The sequence below is a fragment of the Podarcis pityusensis genome, assembly GCF_964106645.2.
Source record: "Podarcis pityusensis genome assembly, chromosome: 18".
In the NCBI taxonomy this organism is placed as follows: Eukaryota; Metazoa; Chordata; class Lepidosauria; order Squamata; family Lacertidae; genus Podarcis; species Podarcis pityusensis.
Genome location: NC_138043.1, coordinates 3,453,927 through 3,477,265, shown reverse-complemented (window position 1 = coordinate 3,477,265; position 23,339 = coordinate 3,453,927). Strand labels below are relative to the sequence as shown.

General features: G+C 46.4%; 1 protein-coding gene across 1 annotated transcript in view; it reads right to left on the bottom strand.

Moving 5' to 3' along the window:
- The window catches only part of EFNA2 (ephrin A2), a 166,629-nt gene extending 143,296 nt beyond the window's left edge, over positions 1-23,333 (bottom strand). The window contains exon 1 of the mRNA XM_080989275.1: positions 22,684-23,333. Within this exon, the coding sequence (XP_080845401.1) occupies positions 22,684-22,805 (122 nt within the window). The 5' untranslated portion in view covers positions 22,806-23,333. The remainder of the gene's footprint in view (positions 1-22,683) is intronic.
- Positions 23,334-23,339: the final 6 nt, after the last annotated feature.

Genomic DNA, 23,339 nt, shown 5'->3' with positions numbered 1-23,339 from the left:
TGTTTCAAAATCCTGCCTCTCTGCCCCCAATCAGAAGCCCTCAAGGCGGAAGGAGGGAAGATTCGATGAAGCCAACAAGCCGAGGATCGATAAATCACATACACTTTTAGAACAAATATATATATTTTTAAAAATACCAAAAGAAACATAAGAAGCAGACAGCATAAATCAGGCAGGAAGGGAAAATTAGCCGAGAGGAGGAGGATGAAGAAGAAGAAGAAGAAGAAGAAGAAGAAGAATTCAAAAGCATTAAGGCTAGCTGAATTTTAAAAATAAAAGTTAGCTTGGCGACTGGTCTCCACGGGAGACCAACTACCAGAAATCCAAAGGGCAAGAGGTTGTTAAACTGTGGAACTCGCTCCAGCAGGAAGCAGCAACTAACATCCACTAATCAATCAATCAATCAATCAATCAATCAGTAGCTGGACTGGGTCCCACATAGTGGCAAAAACAAAACGAAGAAAAAACAGCAAAAACAAGAACGCAAAATAAATAGCAAAAACAGACAAACCTCAGCGTAACTCTCAAAACGCAAGTGCGGCACTCAAAACAGAAGCGTAACACTCAAAACGGAGCACGTTCAGCTTCCGAAAAAAGTTCACAAACCGAAACACTTACTTCTGGGTTTGCAATGTTCAGGTTCCAAGTTGTTTGAGTACCAAGGCGTTTGAGAACCAAGGTACCACTGTACTCAGAGAATCATATATGAGGAGAAGGAGGAAGCATGTGCAATTGTGCGCATTTGTGAAAAATAACGTAAAGAAATGCGCATCAGGGAAAGTTGCTAGACAGTTAGGAGAGGCCCACACTGCAACACCGACAAATGTTTGCAAAGACTATTTTTTAAATAAAATAAAGTCACCCTCTAGGGTGGAAATGTAGCATACCAGGCTGAAGACTGGGAAACCAGAACTGTACAAATTCATTCATCGCCAGTTCCTTGACAGAGATTCCAGACTGAACCAGTCTCTGCTAGGTGCTGAAAGTATCTGGTTTAGTTACATACCTGAATTACATACACATTTTTAAAAAAACAAAGCCAGCCTCGTACTTCTGGGCGCCGTCCTCCTGGCCCCAATCCGTCAGCCAGGCAACTTTAATGGGCTCCAAAGCAAAACATCCCTTTGCTTTACAAAATTTCTACCTGGAATTTTTGAATTGCGTGTGATAAGCCCATCCCTAACTGGGAGACAGCTGCAGCGCCCTGTTGCGTTTTAACGGTGCTGCAGAGATAAACAGATAACTCACGTAGGGTTAGGTAAAGGTAAAGGGACCCCTGACCATTAGGTACAGTCGTGGCCGACTCTGGGGTTGCGGCGCTCATCTCACTTTGCTGGCCGAGGGAGCCGGCGTACAGCTTCCGGGTCATGTGGCCAGCAGGACTAAGCCGCTTCTGGCAAACCAGAGCAGCGCACGGAAACGCCGTTTACCTTCCCGCCGGAGCGGTACCTATTTATCTACTTGCACTTTGACGTGCTTTCGAACTGCTAGGTTGGCAGGAGCAGGGACCGAGCAACGGGAGCTCACCCCGTCATTGCGGGGATTCGAACCGCCGACCTTCTGATCGGCAAGTCCTAGGCTCTGTGGTTTAACCCACAGCGCTACCTTGCCATGTTTCAAAAAGTGAGAACCCGGACACAAAAGTTGTTGTGCTTTCTTTAAGGGAATTCACAAACATTCAACACTTCTGACATGGGTTGCTGGACGTATGTCACGATTCTGTCCTCACCAAATGGGTTGTGAAGCAATCCGTGCCAACACAGGCGACACAGCTGTGGGACGATGCCAAGGGGCACATCTCTTCTTCACAGAAAAGGGGCTGGGCCAGTCGCTGGTGGTAGAGGAGCGGAGCTCAGTTGGGGTGGAATGAGTCCAGGCACCCCCAAATCTAGAAAGCAAGTCTTGGAATAGGAGGGTTTAACTCATACGTGAGCAGTGCTGGATTTACTTATAAGCTAAACAAGCTATAGCTTAGGGCCCCACTCTCTTGGGGGCCCCCCAAAATTTAAAGGAATAAAACCCTGGATGTACATTTCTAAAATATAAGATAACAAATAAAACAAAACCTACATACAGCAACAGTGTTTTGTGTTGTGTAGGCTCCTAGGATGTAAGTCATGGGCCCCGCCTGCTAGCCTGCTCCCTAAAATATCCCTGGTTTGCTCCTTTCTATATATAGCGTGCCAACATTCTGCATGGACTGGTTGCACGGCAACATGGGCAAATGGCTTGAGATACCTGTTAGGTTAAAAAGCAGAGACATCACCTTGCCAACAAAGGTCCGTATAGTTAAAGCTATGGTTTTCCCAGTAGTGATGTATGGAAGTGAGAGCTGGACCATCAAGAAGGCTGATCACTGAAGAATGGATGCTTTTGAATTCTGGTGCTGGAGGAGACTCTTGAGAGTCCCATGGACTGCAAGAAGATCAAACCTCTCCATTCGGAAGGAAATCAGCCCTGAGTGCTCACTGGAAGGACAGATCCTGAAGCTGAGGCTCCAAGACTTTGGCCACCTCATGAGAAGAGAAGACTCCCTGGAAAAGACCCTGATGTTGGGAAAGATGGAGGGCACAAGGAGAAGGGGACGACACAAGATGAGATGGTTGGATAGTGTTCTCGAAGCTACCAGGATGAGTTTGACCAAACTGCGGGAGGCAGTGGAAGACAGGAGGGCCTGGCGTGCTCTGGTCCAGGGGGTCACGAAGAGTCGGACATGACTAAACGACTAAACAACAACAACAAAACATTCTGCAGGGACTGATTGCATGGCAATATGGGCAAATACCTATTAGGCCCATCAATGGCATATATTCAACACAAAAAAACAGCGACAATTTTTGTTGACAAAGGACAGCTGGACATATAAAAGGCCCCATTACCTTCAGCAGCCTAGGGCCTCGTCCAACCTAAATCCAGCCCTGCCCACAAGGACTGTAATTCCCATCTAATTAGGAGGTCTAGGCAGGAAGAAAGCATGGTGATTAATTCCCCTTGGCGTAATTAAACTACGGAACTGCCCGCCACAGGAGGCAGTGATGGCCACAAACTTGGATGGCTTTAAAAGAGGATGGCCTCTAGCCACGATGGAGGTTAGGTTCTGCCTCCAGAAGGCAGCAAGGCTTCTGAAGACCAGTTGTTGGACACCGCAGAAGGGGAGAGGGCTCTTGTGTTTCTCCCAAGCACCTGGTTGGGCACTGTGAGAACAGGATGCTGGGCTTGATGAGCCGCTTTGGCCTGATCTTGATCGTGAAAGGTGAGAGGACACAACAACATGTAAGGGCAGAGGCAGTGCAAGGAGGAAGCAAGGAGGTGAGCAGAGAGAGAATCAAAGGCTTCTTCCTTCTTCCTTCGAGGACTGAGCGGTGTATTAATTTTAACGAATGAAAAGGATCCGAAAACACAGTATACACAGTATATCTGACGGAGCGTCTCCACCCCCATCGTTCTGCCCGGACACTGAGGTCCAGCTCCGAGGGCCTTCTGGCGGTTCCCTCACTGCGAGAAGCCAAGTTACAGGGAACCAGGCAGAGGGCCTTCTCGGTGGTGGCACCCTCCCTGTGGAACGCCCTCCCACCAGATGTCAAAGAGAACAACAACTACCAGACTTTTAGAAGACATCTGAAGGCAGCCCTGTTTAGGGAAGCTTTTAATGTTTGATGTATTATAGTATTTTAATATTTTTTTGGAAGCCGCCCAGAGTGGCTGGGGAAGCCCAGCCAGATGGGCGAGGTATAAATAATAAATTTATTTATTATTATTATACGCTAGAGCAAAGTGTGTATGAAAAGTGTGTTTTCGCTCTGCGAAAATGTGTTTACCGAGCAAAATAAACAAAAATTAGGGCTATTGGGGGAAATGAATTTTCATGAGGACTTTAAAAAAACCCTGATGTGGAAATGTGGAGAATTGCGCTGAAGATTGTGGAATGTTTGTATTTCCTTTTCCTTTCTTGAGAAACCAGAGAGCATTTTTGCTCTATAAGACTCACTTTTTCCCTCCTAAAAAGTAAGGGGAAATGTGTGTGCGTTTTATGGAGCGAATGCAGGCTGCGCAGCTATCCCAGAAGCCAGAACAGCAAGAGGGATTGCTGCTTTCACTGCGCAGTGATCCCTCTTGCTGTTCTGGCTTCTGAGATTCAGAATATTTTTTTTTCTTGTTTTCCTCCTCCAAAAACTAGGTGCGTATTGTGGTCTGGTGCGTCTTATAGAGCGAAAAATACGGTATATCCCCGGAGTCAAAACTTGAGCCCCTCGTAAATTCCTCACTGCAGCCCACCTTGTAAGGTTGCTGTCATGATAAATATGGAAAGGAGGGGGAGACACGCTTGCCATCCTCAGCTCTTCTGGGGGAAAAGGTAGGATTAGGACATCGTAAATAAATGTGCACGGGTTTATCTGACATTTTTTGCCAAGGATTCTGTAATAGACAAGATGGGTATCTCTTTCTGTTGACAAAGCCGTCGCTTGCTGCTGTGTGAGGAGCGGGGTATTATTTATTTATTATTTTGCTGGTAGCGCAACCAGCCACAAACACACACAGAAAGAAAGCTGGGTGTGAGATGTGGAATCCACAAACGGGGCTCGTAGTTGCCAGGTCAAAAAACCTGGTCCCTAAATTGGATAAAGGGTGGCACTGGGGTCTAAACCACAAAGCCCAGGGCTTGCCAATCAGAAGGTTGGCGGTTCGAATCCCCGCAACGGGGTGAGCTCCCGTTGCTCGGTCCCTGCTCCTGCCAACCTAGCAGTTCAAAAGTACGCCAGTGCAAGTAGATAAATAGGTACTACTGTGGCAGGAAGGTAAACGGCGTTTCCGTGCGCTTCTGGTTCGCCAGAAGCGGCTTAGTCCTGCTGGCCACATGACCTGGAAGCTGTACGCCAGCTCCCTTGGCCAGTAAAGCGAGATGAGCGCCGCAACCCCAGAGTCGGCCACGACTGGACCTAATGGTCAGGGGTACCTTTTATATTGGATAAACCCACTTTGCAAGCAGAATGTCTGGCCCAATGTAGGTTCCTGCGGTCAGCAGTATGATGGGGAGGCGGCTAACTTGACAGGCGTAAGAAAATCTCATCGAGATTCTATTTGGTTTCTTCTCAAAATCTCTCTCTCGGATTTGGATACCAAACTAAGAAACACCAGGACCGGTTTGATGAGAATGACAGTGAGATTGGACGCATGATTGATGAGAGAAGGAAGGCCTTTCAGATCTGGCAAAGAGATAGAAACTGTGCCACTAAGGGGAAAAAATCTATGCCAATGCTAAGGCTGAGGTTCAAAGAAGAACCAGAGAATTAAAAAACACCTGGTGGATAAAGAAAGCTCAAGAGATCCATCACTTAGCCGACACTCATGATGCACAAAGTTTCTTTAAAAGCCACAAAGACCATCTATGGGCCAATAAATCATGGCATATGCCCCCTACGCTCAGCAGACGGTAAGGTAAAGGTAAAGGTGACCCCTGATCATTAGGTCCAGTCGTGGCCGACTCTGGGGTTGCAGCGCTCATCTCGCTTTATTGGCCAAGAGAGCTCCGGCGGGAAGGTAAACGGCGTTTCCGTGCGCTGCTCTGGTTCGCCAGAAGCGGCTTAGTCATGCTGGCCACATGACCCGGAAGCTGTATGCCGGCTCCCTCGGCCAATAAAGCGAGATGAGCGCCATAACCCCAGAGTCAGTCACGACTGGACCTAATGGTCAGGGGTCCCTTTAGCTTTACCTTGTGCACACAGCTAGATAGTGGCAGGTTTCCCCCCGTCTTTGGGACGCTGCTCAGGGCACCTTGAGACGATAGATTGGCCGCTGCTCCCATGACACAAGGTTATCTCGCCGGCCACAGCTGTGACCTCACAGAAGGAATTAGCCTTTGCTACATTGCAAAAGGGGAAAAGGGTAGGGGGGAAACCAACCAGCTACCCTTTGGAAGCTCGCAATCAGACAATACAGTCGTACCTCGGTTCTCAAATTTAATCCATTTCGAGAGTCCGTTCGACTCGTATCCGTTCGACTCCCAGAACCATTCAGGAACCAAGGTGTGGCTTCCGATTGGCTGCAGGAGCTTCCTGCGCACAATCAGAAGCTGCAGAACACGCGTGGCTTCCAAAAATGGTTCAGAAAACGGGACACTCGCTTCTGGTTTTCGATCATTTGGGAGCCAAAACCTACAAGTTTCAAGGTATTCGGTTTCTGAGGTTCCACTAAATTTGGACTAAACTGAAAATGTCACGAGATAACGAGGGCACGTTTTATCACGTGGGGTGGAATTGTAAAGTAACTAAAAGCTGTTGGGAAATGATTTACAATGAATTGGGGAAAAATGTTTTAGACAACATTTGTTAAAAAAACCAGAAGCTTTCTCGCTAGGTATCATAGGTCAAGACTTGCCAAAAGAGCGAAAGAAGTTATTTATGTATGCGACAACAGCGGCTAGGATATAACTAGCCCGAAAATGGAAAGATGATAAGACACCAGCGAAAGAAGAACGGCAAGCAAAACTGATGGAATACGCTGAAATGGCGAAGCTCACGGGAAAATTCAGAGACAAGGACAATAGGGGAAACCCAGCCAGATGGGTGGGGTATAAATAATAAATTATTATTATATTATTATATAATAGAGACTTTTAAAAAGATTGGGAACTGTATGATGTACTTACAGAAACACTGTAAAGAAGTGGACTCAATGTCAGGGTTTGAGTAAACACTTACAATTAAGAAAACAAGTGTAAAAGTTAAGGTGCAATAATTGGGAAAACAGCAAGGTGTAAGATGCAATTTAAAAAAAAATGGTATAAAAATGATAAGAATGTAAGAATATTCAGTTGAAAGATTACAAAATCAAGGCAGAATAAAATAAGTAGGAGAAGTAAATATTTAAAAACCCAGAAGAGTAGGTTGAGGGAAGTCATGGGAGGGGGGGGAAGGTTGGGATTCACGTATATATTTTTTTGTGATAATGATGATTGTGTTGAATATAAACTGTAAAACTTAATAAAAACTATTTTTAAAAAAATGCCACGGGATAAGGAGGACGTTTTTATGTTATCCAGAACTCTTCAGCATGGTGGGGTGAAAGCAGGTGTGGGGGGGACTAGTTTGATGTGATAGCCACAAAACCTTTTCCAACTACAGTGGTACCTCGGGTTACATACGCTTCAGGTTACATACGCTTCAGGTTACAGACACCGCTAACCCAGAAATAGTGCTTCAGGTTAAGAACTTTGCTTCAGGATGAGAACAGAAATCATGTTCCGGCGGCACGGCGGCAGCAGGAGGCCCCATTAGCTAAAGTGGTGCTTCAGGTTAAGAACAGTTTCAGGTTAAGTACGGACCTCCGGAACGAATGAAGTACTTAACCTGAGGTACCACTGTATCTGGAGATGCTGAAAACAATTCAAGCTAGAACTTCGTGCATTTATAGCAAGCCCTCTCCCTAGAGTGCAGCCTTTAAAATTAAGGAAGATTCCAGTCTACAAGGCTGCAACATTTGCACGCTTTAGCCGGAACATAAAGGACCTCACTTCTGAGTAAAGGTGCGCAGCGTTTCTCAGCGCATTGGCTTATGCCTAGCGAGATGCTATGTAGGTTTCCAGTTATACGCAGAAAGAGAAGAGAAAAAACCTTTGGCTGGTAAAAATCCAGCCATCGCTGGGCTCCACCTCTAGCCTTAAGCGAAACTCGCACAACTCACTTGCTCACGAGAGAGAACAGAAATAAAGGGAGAAATGTAGACGTTTCAGAGAAGGGGAGGGTAAAATATTTTTTTTTTTAAAAAAACAAAAGCCAAATTGTGTAGTGTTACCTAGTACAGCTGCATTTTTAGGCTGAAGAAAATATTTCCCAGCTTTAGGATCATAGCTGTCAACTTACAGATTTGAAAATAAGGGACCAGCAGCCTCGAAAATAAGGGATCAGCAGCCAAAATAAGGGATCAACAATTACTTTGATAAAATACATATTTTGTTGCGTGGAAATGGCTTTAGATACCTATTAGGTCCATAAATTACCATATAGCATATATTCAACACACAAAAAACAGCAACAATTTGTTGTTGACAAAGGACAGCTGGACATAGAAAGGGCCCCATTACCTTCAGTAGCTTATTTAAGGGGCATCATCAATAAGGGACAGCAGCGGGACATGGCGCTGGGATAAGGGACTGTCCCGCCAAATAAGGGACGCTTGACAGCTATGTTTAGGATATGTCCTGCTCCAGAACTCCTAAAATTCTGCTTCCAAGGCAGGTGCGTATACCCTCCACAGAAAATACCAGTTTAGATCATGCTTCAAGACTCCGTTGCTGCACATTGCGAGAAGACCCCTGCCAACTGGATTTATTCGTTTAATATCTGCATGGCCTTCCTCAGCACGGGACGGAAAGCTAAGAGGGGCCCCTCCCCTCATGCCAATATATTTGAGAAAAATAAAGAAGTCCTATCCTGTAATTACCGTATTTTTTGCTCTATAAGACTCACTTTTCCCCTCCTAAAAAGTAAGGGGAAATGTGTGTGCGTCTTATGGAGCGAATGCAGGCTGCGCAGCTATCCCTGAAGCCAGAACAGCAAGAGGGATTCCTGCTTTCGCTGCGCAGCGATCCTTCTTGCTGTTCTGGCTTCTGAGATTCAGAATATTTTTTTTCTTGTTTTCCTCCTCCAAAAACTAGCTGCGTCTTGTGGCCTGGTGCGTCTTAAAGAGCGAAAAATACGGGTATATATTATAAACAGTTCAAAAACAGACCTCGGCGGATGCAGAGGGGAGAATTTGCATCCAGCACATCAGGGCACAAGCAACTGCCTTATCATCCATGCTCTCCAAAGGTGTCCATCCATCACCCAGAGATTTTTACCTGGGGGGACCTGGGCTGTACTATGGAACAATGTTTCAGGCAGGCCTGTTTAGGGAAGCTTTTAAGGTTTAATGGGTTATTGTATTTTAGTGTTTTGTTGGAAGCTGCCCAGAGTGTCTGGGGAAGCCCAGCCAGATGGGCAGGGTATAAATAATAATAATAATAATAATAATAATAATAATAATAATAATTACACACCACCGCCCCAAAATAAATATAGGGTTAGCAACCAGAGACCATCTCCCCGGTAAACAGGGACCTCTGTGCCACATTTAGGCGGCATTTTGATCAAAGCGTTTACAAAGAACTTGTTATTTTAAAGTGGCCTATTGATATCGGGGCAAGTTCTCTTTTCGGCTGCTAAAAACCTTTCTGTATAGGCACGCCTCCCCAGATGTTTCGAAAGTAGACGGGGGCTTTGATCTGCTTTTAACCTATTCTTATTTAAACTTTGCAAATGTCTTAAATTTTGCCGCTGTTCATTTTTCAAAGTGACCGGTTTTATTGCTTCATATATATATATATATTTTGTAAACCGCTTTGAGATGTTTTGTTTTTAAAAAAACAATCAAGCGCTGTATACAATTTATGGAACAAATAAAGACAGGTTTTTTTGAGGGTCCAAACCAAAGAGATGGTGGCCCAAAACGTCCCACCGTGGAGCGGCTCTTGTGAATTTCAAATACCGAGAAAGGAATGCAAAAGGTATTATTATTTTATTAGTTTGGAGCAAACATCTTAGAAGTCACAGCAATGTCAATGTTGCTGTCTGGACCCTTTAAAAAAGAGTGTGCAGTTTGTTGACAAAGTACCTTATTATTCTTATTCTTATTATTAACAACCTAGTTTTCCTTGTAGTAAATATCGCCTCCCGTGTCTCATTCACGCCTCTCGCTCTGTAGACCCAACATGGCCGCAAGCCAACAATTTTAAAAGACACCTCCTGATCACCCGACATAAATAACCCTCGCTGTTTTCCTTTTGGGTGGTTTGCATTTGCCAAATCGAGACCAAAACCTATAGGGGGGAGATGGTGGGGTTTGTGGCTAGTTATCTTTTAGCTTCCATCAGGGCTTCTATCTTCTATATCCCGGAAGGCAGGGAAAGGTACAAATATTATTGCTAATAATAATAATAATAATATGACATTGACGGGGTGTGCATCTTTTGACTTCACCCTTACTCCAAAGCAAGTCCAGCTGCATTCAATGGCTTTTGCTCCTGCGTAAAAAGTATGTGGAAATTTAAGCTTGGCTGCAACAAAACGAGGAGGGGGTTTGCTATAGAACAAAATTTGAAAAGCGAGAAATAACCGAAAAAATATTAAATAAAAAATAAAAAAGACCAGAAGCAGATATTTGGATCCACCAAAAATATTTCAGTGATTAGTACTTGGGAGCAGGGAGGGAAAAGGCTAACAGCAGTGGGAGCTAAAGGTAACTATACTTGGCTGTATTTTTGCCTCGGACGTCAAAAAACAGGTCTGGTTAAAAGTGAGGAGCAAGGATATTCCAGCTCAGCTTCTTCTGTCTTTTTTATTTTATTTTTTGGGGACACGTGGGGAGGATATTGCAAAATGCCCTGTGTGCTCTCACGATGGAGCAGGCGAAAAGGGCGAAAAAAATCAAAAATCAAAACCTTACACTAAAGCAGACCTTTCTCTGGGCGGATGGAGGGGGTGTTTTCCAGGGATTGGAACGTCCCCCGCTAACCTATAAACGCAAAAGTCTCCCAGCCGCGCACCACCACCAGATCTAGACAGAGAAATGGATAACATGAATATTACAGGCGACACATTCCGACGGCTGGCGGACAATCCAATTGCACTGGTGGGTATCGTAAAACAGAGCTTAAAATAAACCTGAACCACAGTAAGCGGGAAGTGGTGTCTCTGGCATTGTGGGGGCTGTAAGGGCCCCCGCCAAAAAAGATTTAGGGATAAGGTGAAGCTGTAGAAGAAGTATAGATTAGGGCAGGGGCCAGCAAACTTTTTCAGCAGGGTCCACTGTCCCTCAGACCTTGTGCGAGGCCAGACTATATTTTTTTTGGGGGGGGGAAATGAACAAATTCCTATGCCCCACAAATAACCCAGAGATGCATTTTAAATAAAAGAACACATTCTGCTCATGTAAAAACACCAGGCAGGCCCCACAAATAACCCAGAGATGCATTTTAAATAAAAGGGCATATTCTACTCATGTAAAAACACGCTGATTCCCAGACCGTCCGCGGGCCGGATTTAGAAGGCGATTGGGCCGGATCCGGCCCCCGGGTCTTAGTTTGCCTACCCATGGGCTAGGGCAACGGAGACAGGCCCAGTTTTGAAGGCAATGGAATAAAAAACATGACTACGATCCCTAGCAGATGAATTGAAACCATAGAGTGCAACTCAGTTCTGCCTGTTCATATCAAATTGTCTACTCTTGAGTAGAATTCAGCTGGCTACGCTATAAAATAATTTTTTTTCCCCGGCTGCCCAGAAGCAAGAGTTGTCTAGACCTATTGAAATTAATAGACCCAACTCATTTGTGTATGGTAATTTCAATAGGTCTGCTGGAAGTAAATCTTGGTTGGATTCAACCTAGATGGATAGATAGATAGATGATAGATAGATAGATAGATAGATAGATAGATAGATAGATAGATAGATAGAATAGGGGAAAGAGGCCACCTTTGCCCAAACGTCTCTTTGTCCCAGTGTTTTCTCAGGAAACTCTTATCCAGAAAACCTTTAAGCGTATTCCGCAGTCCTGATCCCTATCCGTATATGAAGCTTATGCACACAGCAATTGTACTTGCTGCCTCACACCGGCGTAAGATCCCGACAGCTGGATCCGGCCCAATGAAGGCCCAAGCAGGACCTGAGTTCAGGAGAAGCAACTCTCCCCCATCTGTGATTCTCTGGCACTCAGAAGCAACAAGTCCTTCCAACAACAGAGGAAGAAGACCTCTGGCTATGGTTTCCGTATCTGCCGTAACCTCCCCCCCCTTCTAAAATAAACTTCAGGGAAATCCCCATCACAAGTTTCACCCCCATCCTGTCCGTGTTGTCAAAATTTAGATGCCAAGCTCTTCAAGGGGAGGGAATACACCCTGTAAAGAATGTAGTATATGCACCTGCGTATATCTGCTAGAGGGAGCGTCTCCACCCCCATCGTCCAGCCCGGACACTGAGGTCCATCTCCCGAGGGCCTTCTGGCGGTTCCCTCCCTGCGAGAAGTGAGGTTACAGGGAACCAGGCAGAGGGCCTTCTCGGTGGTGGCGCCCGCCCTGTGGAACGCCCTCCCATCAGATGTCAAGGAAATCAACAACTAACTGACTTTTAGAAGACATCTGAAGGCAGCCCTGCTTAGGGAAGGTTTTAATGTTTAAAGTTTTATTTTGCTTTTAATATTCTGTTGGGAGCCGCCAAGAGTGGCTGGGGAAACCCAGCCAGATGGGCAGGGTATTATTATTAAGTACAACACATCCGCTACAAGCAAAGATACAATATTCGTGTGCATGCCTAGAAAAGTACAGTGGTACCTCGGGTTACATACGCTTCAGGTTACAGACTCCGTTAACCCAGAACTAGTACCTCGGCTTAAGAACTTTGCTTCAGGATAAGAACAGAAATTGTGCAGCAGTGGCGCAGCGGCAGCAGGAGGCCCCATTAGCTAAAGTGGTGCTTCAGGTTAAGAACAGTTTCTGGTTAAGAACGGACCTCCGGAACGAATTAGGTTCTTAACCCGAGGTACCACTGTATGCACTGGTGTATTCCAAAGCTATGGTCTGTTCCTACCTAGACAATTCCGGTGTAATTCCTCTTGCATTATATCTATATATATCTATATATCGATATAGATATAAATATAGATATTTGCAAATATCTGAAGTACTGCCCTACTCTTAAGGTGCTGAGGTCAGCGGAGGGAGCCCTCTTGGTAGTTTCTCCACCATCAGAAGTTTGGGGAGGCAGCAGCCCAGGAGAGGAGAGGAGATGTCCTTCTCTGTGGTGGCCCCTAAGCTGTGGAACTCCCTCCTCACAAAGGTGTGCTTTGCGCCTTCATCCTACAGCTTCCTGAAGACGCACCTGTTTATCCTGGCCATTGAGGGTCTTAGGACCCACCTTGTTTTCACGATTGCAAGTTGTTTTAATGTTTTTTTAAACATTGTAACTCGCCCTGGAACCTCAGCGTGGAAGACACATTCTATATCACTTTGTATCACGCGCAAACAGGCTTGCAGCTTTTACTCCAGCCTACTAGACCACTAGAATGAAACGATACACAACAAAAAAGGGTTTGTGTATATGTCTGCATACATATACAAAATAGTGTATTGCCCCTTAGAGATGTCTAACCTACTCAACAGATTAAAAACGCTATACACACCCACCCTCAAACACCCACAGATGTTCAGTACATGGAATGTGTGCAATACCTATGAAATATACATTTTTGTGCGCATGGACATTCTATATATATATATATGCTACATATGGTGTATTTCCGCGAAACGTGTTGGACAGCCGGATGTATCCACGCCGGTGCGCTATACGCAGAGTTTTATGTATGCATCACGACGACACCATAAGCTACGACACGGTTTGCATTTCCCGCGGCGCCGACCTGAGCTGTGCATACCTATAGACTTAGCCAGCGATGCCCCCAAGCTTTCGAAACTGGGGTGCCCCCGTACAACCCACCGCTTTCAAAATGCACAGAAACCGTAGGCGTTTTGAAATATATCTATTAAGATGCACGTGGTGGGCGATAGCACAGATATAACTGAACCAAGGCGGAACAAACATGGGTGGAAAACTGACAGGAATGGGCTAGTGTTTTTTTAATTTTTTGCAAGCGGACCCAATCGCTTGGCGTGTGGCGCTTTCTTCAAGCAGGTTGAACTTGAAATAAAGCTTTTTAAAGGTTCTTTTTGGGGGAGGGGGGACGGTGTAGCCGCACAGCGATCCTGGGGAAAAGTCCCATCTTTACTCCGCAAACCAGCATGAAGCTTCTCCTTCATTTCCAATTCAGCACGGAGATGGCATCTGGATGTCAAATGAGTAACCTGTAGGGAAAGGAATTGTGCTCCCGAGAGAGAGAGAGAGAGAGAGAGAACACACACAAAAAAAATTCTAGTCGCAGAAATTGGACCTTGTTTGCATCTGCCGTTTATTAACCGTGCGGCCTATCCACCTCGGAGAGGTGCTAAGCAGATTTAACGGTTTGGAAAAGGGGGGAACAGGCCAAGGAGACGTTTGAAGGGATTCTGAGGCGAGAACTTATTCTTTCTTTTTAAGGTCCCAAAAAGCACGAGGTTTTTAAAAAATAGGGCGAGGGGAAGGCAGGCAGAGGGAGAGACCTTCTGTGGGGCGGTTCCTACTGAGTCTGTTTTACGGGAAGATTTGTGTACAGGGTCAGGGGCGAATGCATTCCTGCGGGAGATTGTGGGATGGAAAAGAAGGTAACACAGACTGGCCCTGGAGGAGGGAAACCGAGAATCTGCAAAAGAACCATTGGTTTAATTTATTTATTGAAGAATCCACGAGAAAAGCAGGACTGTGTCCAGATAGCCAAGACCCGAGAAAGAGGAGATATCTCAAAAGCACACACACACAAAAACCAATTGGTCAACTCTGTGGAGGGAACCTGGAAGGGGGAAGCATCCATATTTGAAAGTCATCAGGGGGGGGAAGTTTGGGAGTTGTTGTGGCCCTTGCTCCAGGCCTCTCTAAAGAACAAATCTGAGATGCGTCACCAATGCCTTCACCCTCCTCCTACACAACATGGACTGAGATCTTCAACCTACGGGGCTGCAAGGACCAGGCTCATCTGCAAGGAGGTGGTGGCCAGCCATTTTGCCAGGCGGTACCTTGCGGCGGCAGGGATAGCCGGTCGGCAAATGCAGCAGACCGGCTTGCCCTGCCAATGAAAGAAGGGGATCTCGCCGTACGTCCAGGGGGGACATTTCACGGGGCAAGATATTGCCAAACCAGAGAGAATGGAGGCACCTGGTGGAAGAGGCTTTGGAGACCATGAAGATGTCTCTACCCCATCCGAAGGTGCCTCAAAGCTCGTCGGGATATCGGATTCAGATTTCGGCCGTGCCAATTAAGACAGCAGAGAACGTCAAAGAAGCCTGGCCCCTCTCATAGCCCAGCTTTCTGCCCCAAGAGATGCCCACAAGCTGGACCCAGAGCGACAGCAGGTGTCGCCGCTCGCAACCGGCATTTGGGGCAGTCAGATCAGACTTTGGTCTGAGGAGGAGCCGTTGAAAGATGCCCTTACACACTTTGTTTTCAGGCGGTCCCAAACATGCGAAGCCGTTCGTTCAGGAAGAGGAAGGAGAACAGGAGAGCTGGGTCTTGTCTGCGAGAATCTTTGCGGGCCACCCTGAAGGCCTTAAGGCTGTTGGGATGGACCTGAATTGACCCAGAGAAACGCGCAAAGGGATGTTGCCCCTCCTAGGTGACAGAGCACCTGCTTTGAAAGAGGAAGGCCGCTGGTTCGATCCCCCGCGGCGCAGAATCACAGGATTGTAGAGTGAGGAGGCACCCAAAGAGTAATCTAGTCCAACCCCCGTGCAATGCAGGAATCACAACATGGGAGGTAGGGATGGGGAATGCCTGCTTCTTGAAACCCTGGGGAGCCCTTGCCGTACTGAGTTGGTAAAAGGCAGCCTTCCCACGTTCCTATTTAGGACGTCTAAGTGGAGAATTTTAGCTGGACACAATGGGGTTAACCCCCAAGCCAGCTCCTCGGAGCCATGTTTCCCAGATCGGGCCAAACATCTGTCTAGAAACATCTGCATTCTGGTTCCGACCACGAGCAGCCCTGGAAAGCCCACAAGCCAGTCGCTATCCGGAAAGCTTCCCATCTCCCTATCAAGAAGAGCAGCTTCAGGTAGCTCCCATCAAGGATACAGATAATGGAATCGCCTGCAAGAAGACCCAGCGAGTCTCCTCCACATGGCCCAGGAGAGGCAAACGTTTTCCCCCCCCTCCGCTGCCCCCCAAGAACTTCTTTGTGGTCAAGCGTCGACGGCCACATGTTTACAGCCAGAGGCGACTGGCCGTCACGTCAAAGTTTTTTTTTATATAAAGAAATATATATATATGTAATGATGGTGATGATAATAAAAATTGGAGGAAAGAAAACACTTGTGTGGCTAAATACAGGCCAGGGGGGCAAAGGAAGATGAAATAATGGGATGTACCTGCGTTGACAATCGAGGGAGAAAATAGCCGGCCATTTACCCGTCTCTCTCTATCTCGTATCTCTCTCTCCCCCTTCCACAGAGATTGATATATATAAATGTGGGGGCCTTTTCAGGAATTACATTTGTCGGCAGGAAAACTGTCATTCCGGAATTACTCCAAAACTGCCCATTACACCGTTGCAGGTAGGATGTAGCCGAGAAACAAATCTTTCCCTCTGTTACATTGGAAATGATTTATCCAATCATGCCGGCACGAAGAACTGGAATTTGCTGGGGCTTCTGACGGAATCGTCACCCCCTTCTCAGAATGGGGCTGTTTTTTGAAACTTTTCTCTTGTACACATTTCCACACACACATACACACAACACAAAAGCAATGATTTTATCAACGCGATTTTTTTTTAAAAGCATGGTGACTGATATGTGTGTGTGTGACTCCGCCAAAGTTGATTTGACCCTCTGGTGGTGGCGATACAATGGACCCGCCTCAGAATATCAGCTTTATGGAGAATTAGGCTCCAAGCACCAAGGAAGTATTACGTCCTAATCATTAGATGGAAAGATTAAAATAAAGAATCCGAGAGGGGAGGGGGGAAGAAGACAAGCGAAATACAGGAATTCCTGGTGAAATCCTACAAAAATATTGGGACTGTAAAATCCACACACCCTTTTGGGTGCCTATCTGATGGCAAAGCCATTTAAGAAAAGAAAACCAATTGCGGTGCCCCGAGATATAAAACGTGAGATTCACTGCCTGCCAACTTTTGTAGTTCCAGTGAGGCAACATCCACCCTCCTCCCATCTCAGTATCTCCCCACCAACCAACAATTCCACTGTTTGTGGCACTGATGTATTCTCCGCGAGGCACACAAACCAATATGGAAACTAGTCTCTTTCCAAGTCCCGGAATATAAACATGGCGGCCGTCTTCGGAGACGGGTCTAGGAGATGCTGGGCCTTCGATTCCGGCTCAGCTTTGTTTTGGGGGGTTTTGGGGGTGGAAACACCATGCCCCCCCCCACACACACACCTTCATTCAAACCCAGAAAAGTGCATCCGTCCCACCCCATGTACCTAACCCAACCCTCCCGCTGTGATTTCAATCAACAGCCGACACAGAGACATATTTAATAAACATCTCCCCACGTTCTCCGGACCCAGGGCGACCACATAAAACACGGCGGCGGGTCGAAGATATCAAGGATGCCTGCGGGTGATCTAAAATTGCGTTCGGAAGGGGCGACTGCTTCCCGCGTCTCAATTTACAATTGATTTTTAATTTAGACGCAATTATCAAGGAGGGCATCCCTCTCTCTCTCTCTCTCATTTTTTTACCGGGTGAGTCACATGTGCCCTGGGATGGAAACGTTGGGTTCCAGATGGCAGGGATAGAATGGGGAGGACGGGATGAGCAAAGAGATATAGATATAGATAAACACACATATGACCATGCAAGGTTTATTGTTTTGAATGACTCCCCGTCTCGCAAAGATAAGGTACCATCCGATAGCATCCATTACATGTATTCAGATTCCTCCTTTTTTTTTTATTGTGAGGCAACTGCTGGTCTGTGATGGATATATCGCCCAGTCCAAAATTGCCAACTTTGGGTGTGCATATATTTCGCCAATCTGTGATGGGTCAGTACTGGGGAAACCGGGTTTTCTTCCCTTATGTTTCATGGATTATTATTATTCTCTAAAGTCCTTGGAATCTTTCAGTAGTGAGAATCACTGTCCTAAAAAGGAAACATGGGCTAAACGGTGTTATTCAAATCCAGAGGGTGACCTTTTATTGCTCCAGGTTGCAGGCCATTGCTGCCTTTGAAGTCCTCGGGTGGATCCCATATCCCTCGGGATCCGCTCTCCCCATGTGGGGCCAGCTGCCCACGCAATGGACCCTTTTCAGGCCACTTGACTTTAGGCCACAGATGACCCATTCCTTCATCTCACGCCCTATAAAATCCGCAGCATCGTTGGCCGGATCTTGCTACGGTCAGTGTCAAGAATCACACCTGATTTGTCTCTCCTCCACTGCCACCTCAAAAAAGTAATAATTGAGGAGGAGGGGGGTTTGCAGGGGTTTAAGCCAGCAGAGGAGAAGGTAGCAAAAAACCACAAAGGAACTCTGAGATTTCCTGTGCAAACGCCACTGATCTGAAACCAAATTGAGCGACGGTGCAAGATGCAAATTCATACCAAAAGTAGCAGAAACAGAAGGGGGGGGGACCACAACAGCTTAGGACATGGGTAGGCAAACTAAGGCACGGGGGCCGGATCCGGCCCAATCGCCTTCTCAATCCGGCCTGCGGACGGTCCGTGAATCAGCATGTTTTTACATGAGTAGAATGTGTGCTTTTATTTAAAATGCACCTCTGCATTATTTGTGGGGCATAGGAATTCATTCATTATTATTATTTTCAAAATGTAGTCCGACCCCCTACAAGGTCTGAGGGACAGTGGACCAGCCCCCTGCTGAAAAAGTTTGCTGACCCCTGGCTTAGGACGAGTCCACACTAGGTATGACCACTGCTGGTTTTAGGTGGCTAAAATCCACTGGCTTCCTTCCATTCCTCATTTCCAAATTCTTGCTTTTTTAAAAAAAAAAAGTTTAGACCCTCGCCTCCACCAGAACACACATACACTAACCCGCAGGTATTGCTGCTGCCGTGCTAAACATTAATTTGTTCGTGACAGGGAGGGAAATACGACAAATTAGGATAGTCTCTGTTTCTTAAAAGCTACGGATTGTATTCAACGTTAAGTCATAACTCAGGAGAGCAGATCCATTGAAATCAAGGGAGATGGTTGTCTTAGGTCCGTTCAGTTCAGTGAGTCTACTCTGAGTAGGATTTGGGTCGGAGAGAGCCCTGCAACGTGGGCCTTGGGAGAGGGGCAATCTCAAGGTTGAACAGGACGCAACGGTTCTCGTTAAGCCAAGGAAGAATTATAGTGATGGACAGCGACGCGAGGAAATCATACATGCCAACATCACCAAAAAACCACCATTGCCGTCCCAAAGGATGTTCACCTTTGCAGCAAGAAATCGCATACCACGCAAACATAGGCGGCGTATCTATTGTGGTCTCAAGGCGGGACCACTGGCTCTTGTTTTGATCAATCCCACATATATATATTAACGAAAAGGAGTTGAAGGGGGAAGATGTGGACCCAAAAAAAGCCCATTGCAAAAATGCAAAATCACCCAGGAAAATATAATCCCTGTGAAGGTCGGAGGTTGCGGCCCCCAAAGCCAGAGTCAGCCCCAAATACTAGATGAGCAATGGAAGAAGAGCGTAGATAAAGGGTATTGTCTCGATGGGGCTTGCAACCTCCTGGTTGCGGGCGAAGAAGATGCCACAGATGCCCGCTGGGTTACGGGCGGCCTCCGGATATGTTTCGTACCAGACCCCGACCCAGCTGGTCACTAATTCAGGAAGCCGGATTTAGGGAGGCCGAGTCGGCCTGGCGAACCGACCCCCTTTCCCCCGGCGCGACCCGCCACAGAGGTCCTCATTGAAAAGAGGTCACCAATTCCCCTCAAATTTTAAAACATTTCATCTCCAGAATGAAGGCCCTCATTCATAATGGCAGGAAATGGGCTAGGGGGTGTGGGACAGAGAGAGAGAGATTTTGCTATTAAAGGTTCCCTTCGGAGCTTTCTCACAGCAAGAGTGGGGACCAGAGGGGGGGGGGAATTATCTTCCACTGAGATGTGGGTATATATGGAGAAAACGGGGGGTGGGTGAATTTCTCTTAAGCTGGGCACCGGGCAAATATTTTTATTCCGCGTTTCGCCAGGTTTCTGCACAACCGGAAAGGTTCGCTTTTGCATTCGCGAACGGATTTATTTCGTTTTGTTTGCTGCCCATTCAGCAAGGAGCTAAGTGGGCCGTGCAACAATAGCCATCTTTGCTGGTGCCGTGGAGCAAAGGAACAGGAAGACGCGTCAAAGCCTCCAAGCAGAGAAGGGGCCCCCGGACTCTCGAAATTTTGCACCCGCAAATAATTCGAGACCATTCCGGGCAAAAGCGGCCGAAGCTTTCTATTTAGAAAAATTGCATGTAAATCAAAAGGAGTTCAGTGGAACAAGCTCCAGTAACTGGCCTATTTAACACACCTGGGGAGGTGGGGGGGTGCCACAGCTTGTCTAAAAGCGCATAAAGAAATAGGGTGCCCCAGGATCTTTAAGTTTTTAATGGGGGGGGGGGAATACGAACACCGGGGAAAAAACTGAAAACACTGAAACAAAGTTCAGATAAGAAGCAATAAGAAGCAACTAACGTTTTCTCATCGCTCTTTCTCCTTTAATTTAAGGGGGATTTCAAAACAAAAGGAGGAGTGGTGGTTTTTTTGGGGGGGGTATCTTTTAAATAAAAATAAAAATTATCTGCAACATTTAAGGGGTTTTAGGGAGGAGGTGGAGGGGGGAATGGCACGATGTGCCATCAGAATTTTGGACGTGGTCCAAACATCCTGTTTCTCAACTGCTTGAGACTTCAGAAAGCTGTTACAAGCTCTCAAAGAGAGAAGGGGAACCATCCATTTCTGGAACCGCAAGCTTACGGTGGACAGAGAAAGAGGGTCCCCCCCCCAAAAGAGCCGCACGGCCCCCTCCCTCCCAGCTGATTGCTCTAATTGATGTTCACATTATAAGATCTGGAAGGTGGGGGTTCCCTTCCACTTTGCGGGCACCAGAAATGGGTGAAACACAGCAAAATTGACCCAGAAACCAAACCCCAAAGGCGGCCGGGATGTACCTGGAGTTCACGACCAAGGCTGTAGGTGGTGGACTCCCTTGCCCAATAAATCTTTAGAAAGCAGGGAAGGATGGAGGGGGAAAGCTAACCTACTTCACCATCACGTAAGAGAAAACCTTACGAAGCCATGATCAGCTTCGCTAACCTTTCAGCGCTCCATAGAGAGAGTCGCCCAACCTAAAACTATCCCCATGGAGTCTATGGCCGCAAACCGGTTTGGAAATGGATGCTGCTTACTTTATTTTTATTTTATTTTATTTTGTTTTTTAAAAAACCCTTTATTTCCCTTCCAAGATTCTTCAAGGAGTAGTCCTTGTGCAAGAGATGGTTTTGTCCATCAGGTTAGATGTTGGGGGGGGGGACACAAGGAAACAGGTCAAGAACTGTCTCTTCTCGTGTGTGTGTGTGTGTGTGTGTGTGTGTGTGTGTAAGAGAGAGAACTGGTGTTTTAATTTGACAAGATGCAACCCTGTAAGTGACGCGTAATTGATTTTACAGTCTGCAGTTCTGCTGAAAACTGTTATCATTTTGTTCCTCTTGGCTGCCCAGAATTACAACTTCCGAGAATTGACTTCTGGAAGAATGATTTCCCTCCTCAACACACACACACACACACCCGCCACCACTCTTCGGTGGTTCAGATTCCAAACGTAAAACAGCTGTTAAGAAAAAATATATCTCTCTAACCCCCCCCCACCTCAATTGTTTTTTATATCTGGCTTGGAAGGGGGGAAGGCGACACAGACCGCAGCGAAACTTCTTGAACTTAACCCTTGGAAAAAACGGGGAAACAGATAGATGGAAATATTCAAACAGCCCTGCTATATAGGTACACGCGCTCAGAATGTCAGCCTCAAGGCAAACTGATAAGTGCCCCCCCCAATTCTTCAAAATAAGGCAAAGTAAGTCCAAAAGTTTGACCAAAAAAAACCCGGCATATCAGTTATCCTAAAGAGACCGACAATATCATCATTCATAGAGAGATAGATCAGAAATAAGCCCCACTGAGTTCAATAGGGAAAACTGGGGGGGGGGGAGAATCACTTTCCACTTAGCAAAGAATTAATCGCAGAGGGTTGTATCCAACTAAGTTCTGCACCTTTGAAATTAATGGACTGCAGTTAGTTGCATCCATGAAGTTAAATGGGTATGTTCTGGGCAGGACTTCAGATTGGGTGCAAACCCAGAAGTTGTGTCTGAACGTGAGTTTGTCTCGACAACCTAGATGCAATTCAGTACACAGGAGCATGGTGGGAGTTTAAAAAGAAGGGCATCTCACACAGAGATATAGCAACCCTTTTCTGCTTGGAAGTTTTGCTTTCGAGACCTTCGTCTGATTTCTCAGGAATTATTTACCACAGACAGAGAGAGACACTTGTGGGGCAAACTTCCTCCAGGCCGTGTGTGAAAACCCTGGTTTCCCTGGCCATGACTTTGAATGACAGACAGACAGACAGGATAATAATAAAAAAAAAAAACCCACACTTTTAAAAACCTTTCCCCCTTCCAACAGTGACATCACTGGCAAGACTGGGCTTCCTTTTACATAATAATAATTTTCAGGCAAGTCCACAAGAAAGGCTCATTTGAGTAGGATGAGAAGATTCCCCAAGTATCAGCCTGTGAGATTTATTTATTTTTTCCCTTCTAAAAAGAAGTTTCACCATTCCTCCCAAATCTTCCAACGCAAAAAATATATGGAAATAATAATAATAATAATAATGAACGGACTATAACAGTGCCTTGTGTACATCATCCCTTTGGGGCAACAGCCGCCACCACCCAAAACATAGACACACAAAAGCTGAGAGGGCAACAGTCCCCCGAGGTCTAAAACATGCAATAAGACGGGGGGGGTCTCCTCCTGGCTCCCCCTCCATCCTACCTGGGATTGCTTTTGTTCCAGTACACCGCATAACGATCTGAGATAATTTTGCTGCTGTCGTCCGTCCACACGCAAACCCCAACCAGGGCCACCAGCAGCGCAGCTACCTCCAAATTCGGCATCGTAACCCCCCTTCTCCTCCACTTTCTTCCACCTCTTCTCCCCTTCTTTCTTTTGTTCCACGAAAAGCTGCGGGAATTTTTGTGGGTGTGCGTTTAGGAAAAAGGCCACCAGGTCATTGCACTTTGCACGCGCGCTTTCTGGCGGATAGCTCTTTCGGTGCGTTTTTTCGGGGAGGTTAGGTCTCCCCTGGACAGTCCAGACTTTTTCTTGTGTCTCTCCTCCTCCTCCTTTCACTTCTCTCTCTCTCTCGGTGCAAACTATCGCACGCACATCCCTAATTCATTCCATGGTGGAGAATCCCAATAGCTCTCGCTGGCAGAATGGTCCTTCTTTTCTCGTGAAAGGTGGCGGGTATAGGCAAGCGTCCTGGTAGCCAAAATATACTGCAAATCAGCGCATTGATGGTGGTGGGGGGCAATCAGAATTTGCTTTTGCAACAGAAGGCTTCTTAATAGATAGACAAGAGATGTGTGTTATCTAGGAACACATAGGGTGTGGCGTGGGTCTTCCCACACTCCCTAAGAAGACATCAC